This window comes from Apium graveolens, chromosome 1, assembly GCF_009905375.1.
Source record: "Apium graveolens cultivar Ventura chromosome 1, ASM990537v1, whole genome shotgun sequence".
NCBI classification, from domain to species: Eukaryota; Viridiplantae; Streptophyta; class Magnoliopsida; order Apiales; family Apiaceae; genus Apium; species Apium graveolens.
In genome coordinates, this window is record NC_133647.1 from 99,922,009 (window position 1) to 99,929,559 (window position 7,551).

Genomic DNA, 7,551 nt, shown 5'->3' on the forward strand with positions numbered 1-7,551 from the left:
AGTGCGGAATGAAGAGTTAGATAAATCAAAACACAAGTAATTAAAAACACAAGTCTTTAAAAATTTTCTGGTGGATTTGAATGTATCCACCAGATATATATATATATATATATATATATATATATATATATATATATATATATATCAAGAGAACCCTGTGAAGCTTGAATAGCTCACAGCTGCTTACAAATATGAACAACTAAACTTGCAGAGAAATGCTACAGGATACAGCTTACAATTGTTTCTCTGAGAATGTATTTGCTTAGTCTTGTTGTTGTTCTATTTGCTACTCTTGGTTTATATATCACCAAGATTACATAGTAATAAGACAAGATAATAAAACAAAACCTATCAAGTCTAATACTATGCTGCTTCACTACTCTATTCCAGCATCTTTGAATATCTTCATAATAGCATGGAAATGGTAATGCTTCTTTGTTCTCAAAAACCCAGTTGAATAGGCTGCCACATTCCTTTTGCAAACACTCGACGCATGTGACTGTGTTGTCACTGTCAACAGATGTTTAAATTGCTCATCCGTCGGGGTACATGATTATTATCCATTGGGTTGCCTTGTTGATCATCCGTCGGGAGCTTTGTTGATCATCCGTCGGTAGCTATTTGACACTTGACTTCATTTCACTTATGCAGAATTACAAGACATCTCATATTTACAATTAATCAACATATTCTGCATATCTAATTAAAGTCAACATGACTTATATGCTACTACAGAATCTATACAAAGGTGTTTGCAGAAATGTGCTATATGACTTATTGTTACATAAGCTACTCACTCGATGGATGTCAAATCATCATCCGTTGGGACTATATTGAGTCATCCGTCGGGACTATATTCGAATATCCGTCGAGTGCTGCATTTTTCACTAAGTTGAATCTACTAAGGTATTTTGTTAATGAAATCATCAAGTTCACAACATATTCCCAACATAAACCACATGGAAAATATTCTTTTTCTTCTGGGTCAGAACTTCTCCAACTGCATAGTCAATAGCATCACACATCATCTCGAAGGGCTCATTCCACAATCAGGTGCAGTAATAACAGGTGTTGTAGTCAAATTCTTCTTCAAACTCTCAAATGCAGCTAAACATTCTTCATCAAATTTGAAAGGGACATCCTTCTCTAATAGATTGCACAAGGGTTTAGAGATTTTGGAGAAGTCTTTGATGAATTGCCGATAAAAACCTGCATGACCAAGAAAACTGCGGATTCCTTTAACTGAGATTGGTGGAGGAAGATTTTCAATAACCCCCACCTTGGCCTTATCCACTTCCAAACCCTTGCTAGAGACCTTGTGCCCAAGAATGATACCATGTTACACCATGAAGTGACATTTTTCCCAGTTGAGCACCAGATTGATCTCAACACATCTTTTCAGCACCAAACCAAGATTATGCAAGCATTCGTCATACGAAGTCCCGAACATAGAAAAGTTATCCATGAACACCTACACATTAGTACCAATCATGTCTGAGAATATGGCCATCATGCATCTCTAAAAAGTAGCAGGTGCACCAGAAAGTCCAAAAGAAACTCGACGAAACGCGAAAGTGCCAAAAGGACAAGTAAAAGTGGTCTTCTCCTGATCTTCTGGGGTAATGCAAATCTGATTATAGCCCGAATACCCATCCAGAAGATAATAATACTCATGACCAGCCAACCTGTCAAGCATTTGATCAATGAATGGAAGCGGGAAGTGATCCTTCCTGGTGGCTTTATTCAGCTTTCGATAGTGTATGCATACTCTCAACCCTGTGACTGTCCACGTAGGAATGCGCTCGTTCTTCTCATTAGAAACAACTGTAATGCCTCCTTTCTTAGGCACACACTGCACCGGGCTCACCCATGAATTATCAGAAATCAGATAGATGATCCCTGCATCCAGCTATTTAAGAATTTCATTCTTCACAACCTATTTTATGATAGGATTGAGTCTTCTCTTTTGTTCAACTATTGGCTTACTTCCTTTCTCAAGCAGAATTTTATGCATGCAATAAGAAGGGCTGATTCCCTTGATATTTTCTATAGTCCATCCAATTGTTGATTTAAACTCTCTCAAAATTCTCAAGAGCTTGTCTTCGTCACTACCTGAAAGGTCATATACAATAATAACAGGTAAAGTAGATGCATCACCTAAAAAAGTATACCTCAAGTGATCAGGCAGTGGTTTGAGCTCAAGTGTGGGAGCTTCCTCAATAGATGGCTTAAGACCAGTGTTGTGAAAAGCGCAAGTCGGGACTAGGCGGTGAGATGACCTTCTAGCGCTTAAGCGCTAAAGCGGGCACTTAAGCAGTTTTTAAAGTGGGTCACTAATTGGATTATAATTAATTAATTAATTATATTTATATATAGAATATTATTTTTTTATAGCAAAATATATTCACATGTTAAAAGAACATCTGCAAGCCATAAATTGATAGATCGTGAGACAAGATTGCAGGCTAAATATCAATGAAAGTTTTATCCTAAGTTAAAAACAACTATATGCCACCTAGTACTCTAGCAACTTGTTTTAAAATAAATTTTAACTGATAAAAATTTCAAGTAGTCATTACTCATTATTCTAGGACTATTTTGTAAGTAAATCATAATAATGAAGCGCGACAAACTAATGCATTTTGAATATTGGCAATTAGAAATACCAGAGAGTGAGTAAGAATAACCAGATATCCATCATTATACAAAACATAATTGTAATTTTTTTAAAAATGAATTAGCTATTACTCGCACTAGAACATAATATCTTCAAAGACACATAACACATATGTTCAAGCTACAATTATATTCAGGAGACACAATAATCTTTCACCATCCTTGTTAATCACAATCATCGAAAGCAAATGTGAGATTTTCGTTGTCATTAGCTTCATCTTCTGATTCAAAATCTTCCTCGTCAAGTTCTCGAACATTCCTTCTAGTCACTTCACCAATCTCCTCACTTCGATGTTAGAATCCTGGGAAAACTCTTATTCATCATCACCCCGTCAACTATTCATCCTTGAGCCATACTAGCATCATTAGCTATTACTACATCATATTTTTCTTTCATTTTCTTTTTTTTGTTGAAAAGTTTTGAATTAAATTGCACATATACTAGATGGCTCATTCTTGCAGCATATAATCTATTTCTCTTTTTCGTATGAATCCGTAAAAATAAGAGAGCAATAAATAATCCTTGTAAGTTATAATAATAAGATAACAATATAATAAATTAGTTCTATCAAATCATTCAACCAACTTACTCCCTCAAATGTACTCCAATTTCTTTCACATCCCGCAAAACTTGAAGTTAAAGAAAGTATCTTCATGGCCATCATTTGCAAATTTGGAGTTTCAGCACCGTAATTTGACCACCATCCAACTGAAATAGGAGATATGAATGTATTAGTGAAAGATCAAATAAGTTAGATACTTAGAAATTTAGAAGCAAATAAATATTTACTTACCAACATCAAAAGTATCATTATTGGTCATTCTATCCATTTTGACTAATTTTTTTTCCAAATATTCCTTCCATTCCTTTATATTTCAGCAACTCAATATTAGAAACCAGGTGCTAGACATGAAATTTATCCAGGAAAAATGCTTCAATACATGTTAAAATAGCTGTCATACATGTCGAGTCCTTTTGTGCCTCGTCATCTCGATAGTAGTAATAAGGATTTAACAAGTAGCCGGCTAAGTGTAAAGGACTATCAAGTCGATCCTTAGCCCTCGAGTCTATAATTTGGATAATGGGCTCATATATCTCTTTTGTATCTTTATAAAGTTTAATAATTTCTTTCTTGGCATCTTTGAGTTCACCATATACAAAACCCATAGACGGACGCCAATCTCCGTCAACAAGTCTTAGAATCTTTACTAAAGGTTTGAACAACTCAAAACACATTGCATGATTAGTCCAAAATGATTGATTAACAATTGTTGCATAAGAAGCCACACCTTTTGCACTAGTTGAGAACTTGCAGTGACCCCATTCCTCCGAGAGAAACATAAACTTTAGCTTTTCTTTTTTCTCCAATATACTTTATATCGTAAGAAAAAAACTTGCAAATCGTGTAACTTCTGGCCTCACGATATCTCTTTTATTAGTATACTTTCTCATCAAGGCCAAGGTTTTATGGTGCGCATAGATAAAAATGGTCAGAGCCTTTGCTTTCTCAATCACAAATTTGAATTTTGGAGTTTTTCCTGGAATAAGAAACAATAAACACTGAAAACCACAAAGAAAAAATCTGCACATATATGCATAACAATTTACACTAATTTGAACAAAAACTGCAAAAAAAAATCTGCAGAAACTGCATAAATTCTGCAGAAAATGGATAAAAACAGCATAAATTCTGCAAAAAATCTGTAGAAAATTCTGCAGAAATCCTGCTTAGACGATTCTGCAGATTATTGAACAAAAACTGCATAAAGAAACCTGCAAAAAACTGGATAAAAAAACTGCAGAAAATGGACTAAAACAGTACATAAAGCTGGAAATTCTGCAGAAAATTGAACAAAACCAGCAGCAAACCAGTGCAGAAAACATGACACAAAACTGGAATGTAAAACTCCGTAGAAACAACACTAAAACAGCACAAAATGTTGGATAAAACTCTGCAGAAATCTGAATAAAAACAGCAAGAAAAATATGTAGAAAACAACATAAAATGTTGGATAAAACACTGTAGAAAATTGAATAAAAACAACAAGAAAAATATGCAGAAAATAGCCGAAAATGTTGGATAAAACTCTGCAGAAAATTGAATAAAAAAAGCAAGAAAAATATGCAGAAAACAACAGAACAACAAATAAAAAAGCTACAGAGTTACCTATGGCCTCAAGCATACGATTCAGTGTATGTTTAGCACATGAAGTCCAGAATATGTGTGGTCGTTTTTCTCTCAATAACTTCGTTGCAGCCATATTATTTGATGCATTATCTGTCACCACCTGGATAATGTTGCCTGGTCCAACTTTTTGAATGTATTTATCCACATACTCAAATATAAACTTGGCTGTATGAGCTTCATTTGAACATTCAATAGAAGACAAAAAGCTTGTGCCTAGTTTACAATTTACACACAAATTCATAATACTTCTTCTTTTCCGATCAGACCAAGCATCAGTCATTATTGAACATCCAAACTTTTTCCATTCATCATCCTGCTCTTTCAAAGATTGTTTAGTCCTCTCTACTTCTTTCTTTAGTAGTGGCTCCCGCAATTGGTGTTGGCTTGGTGGTATATATCCAGGGCCGTTTTGTCCAACCGCTTCATAAAATCGATGAAAGGCATCATCTATAATTGCATTGAAAGGGATCCCAGCACCAAACACCCACTTAGCCAAGTAAGTATGGACTTAATTGGTTCTATTATTAAAAAGTGCATCAATAATAAATTGATGTCTTGTCTTCCTCAATGATGCATCTGGATCGATAGCGCGTGCAAACTGATCCATAGGTCCAAGTGGTCGCACGGGTTTAGAACCCGCATTGTCGATTTCAACAACATCATCACTGTCTTTACTGATTGCAACTTCATCCCTAACTTCTTCAATATGTTCTTTCTTATCTTGTCTTCTCTTTTTTGATCCCTCCAAAGCTTGTAAGCATTTAGATTTATCCAACGGAGTAGACTTCGGACATGGCTTCACATTACCTCTAAGACCAGCTATATGTTGCTTTAAACGATAAATTCCTCCACTAAATGCTTTGTCACACAACTTATTTTTGATTTTATCATAATTATTTGGTACTGTTAATTCACCATAAGCCCATCCAACATCATTAGATTTTCACTTAACAGCCTCTAATGAACCCACTGTTTCTGAATTCGAAGCAGCTGAAGAACCCGTCGTTTTCATTCTATAAGAAACCAAAAGATTCAAGTATCTCATATTCAAGGATGACATATTCAAGCATCTTAAATCTTAATTCTTAAATAGCATATACGAATACACTAGAATATATTATATACTATATACTACATACTGTTATACAACATACAAGTATACATACATATGATTATAAATTATAATACACTAGTGACATGAATTATTGAGATCTGAATATTTGATTTATAGTAAATGAAGATTACAAACCAGAATTTATTTGGAAACCCTAGCTTTTAATCGCTCTTCTGGTCCTCTCCACCTCTATAATATTTTTGCCTTTTGGAGATTAATCGATTTTGTGTTTTTTTAGTGTTTTAGTCTAGCCGCTTAATCGGACCGATTAAGCGGGTTTTGACCTGCTTAATCCACTAAGATGCTTAATAACCCGATAATCAGTGCATTTTTCCCCTGCTACCGCTTAAAAGGCCGCTTAAGCGGCCGCTTAATGCGCTTTTCAAAATACTGCTTAAGACGCTCCTTAAAAATTTTCAACTCTGCTAATCCCAGAGACTCGAATGGAAAATCCAATCTACTTTTCCATGGAGAAGCATTCAAATACTGCAGCTGCTCTGCCCCTTCTTCATCTTCACTATCAGATTCCCCTATTAAGGCTCTCTCTAAGGCATCAGTCCTTAGCATTTGATCAAGTTCTGAAGTAACTACAGAGTCGACCAACTCAACTTTAAAGCACTCCTCTTCATCAGTAGGGAATTTTATTGCATTAAAGACATTGAAAGTCACGTCCTGACCCTGAACCCTCATAGTAAGCTCACCCTTTTGCACATTGATCAAAGTTCGGCCAGTAGCTAAGAATGGTCTCCCCAAGATGATGGAAATAAAATGAGTCACACAAACACTTGTCAAAAGATAGATTGCCAATGGTACACAGTATCATGAAGCTTCCTGGATCTTTAAGTTTAGGAGGTAATTTCTGTTACAGCGCAGTGCTACAGTCTTCTATTAGAACAACGGTTTCCAACTCCTCAAGCTTCAGCTTCCAAGATAGAATACCCTTCATAAACTAAGCATAGCTCGACATTTGTTCTAGAGCTTCCGCAAAAGGTATATTAATATGCAACTTCTGAAAAACCTCCAGAAACTTAGCAAACTGCTTGTCGAACTTCTGCTTCTGAAGCCTTTTAGGATATGGAGGAGGCGGATAGACTTTTTTATCCCCTGTATTATCCTTAGGAGGAGTGTTTTCAACAGCATTCTTCTTCAGTTCCGATTCGTCACCCTTCTGCGAAGCTGTTTCATCAGAATTCTCACTTTCTGGAAATGGGCAGGGTGCGGGCGCGCCTGCCTTCTGGAAGAATTTTTCAGAATTTGCGTTTTGATGATTTTGAGGGCTCACGACCTTTCCAGACCTCAGGGTAATTGCCTTAAGCAGTTCCTTGACTTCCCTCTTGTATAGATTAGCTTCCGTATCACTCAGAAGAGTTTCTTGTGGTCGGTTCAATAAGGCGTTAGCAATTTGCTCTATTTGATTCTCCAAAGTCTTGATTGAAACCGCTTGGCTTTTGTACATAAGCCTCAACTCCTCTAATTCAGATTTTTCATTCAAAGATTGGACCCGTACCTCCATAAGATTGTTGTTGCTTCCCCTGTGGCTGAAATTGCTGCCTTAGTTGTAACACCCCCAGA

The 7,551-nt window shown here is 35.9% G+C and overlaps 1 protein-coding gene across 1 annotated transcript; it reads right to left on the reverse strand.

Moving 5' to 3' along the window:
* Positions 1–3,580: 3,580 nt before the first annotated feature.
* On the reverse strand, positions 3,581–5,877 carry LOC141691938 (uncharacterized). Its single transcript, XM_074496704.1, has 7 exons — positions 5,832–5,877; positions 5,502–5,768; positions 4,845–5,312; positions 4,547–4,639; positions 4,304–4,450; positions 4,122–4,215; positions 3,581–4,049 (listed from the first exon to the last, which is right to left on the reverse strand). The coding sequence occupies exons 1-7, from the start codon at positions 5,875–5,877 to the stop codon at positions 3,581–3,583; spliced, it is 1,584 nt and encodes a 527-aa protein (XP_074352805.1).
* Between the last annotated feature and the right edge of the window lie 1,674 nt (positions 5,878–7,551).

Bases quoted from the DNA above. Each gene is read 5' to 3' on its own strand.
- LOC141691938 (XM_074496704.1), bottom strand. From the start codon at position 5,877: ATGAAAACGACGGGTTCTTCAGCTGCTTCGAATTCAGAAACAGTGG. The intron at 4,216-4,303 runs GTTTTTGTTCAA...TTCTTATTCCAG, and splicing joins TCTGCAGATTTTTTTTTGCA to GAAAAACTCCAAAATTCAAA. The intron at 4,050-4,121 runs GTATACTAATAA...TACGATATAAAG, and splicing joins ACCTTGGCCTTGATGAGAAA to TATATTGGAGAAAAAAGAAA.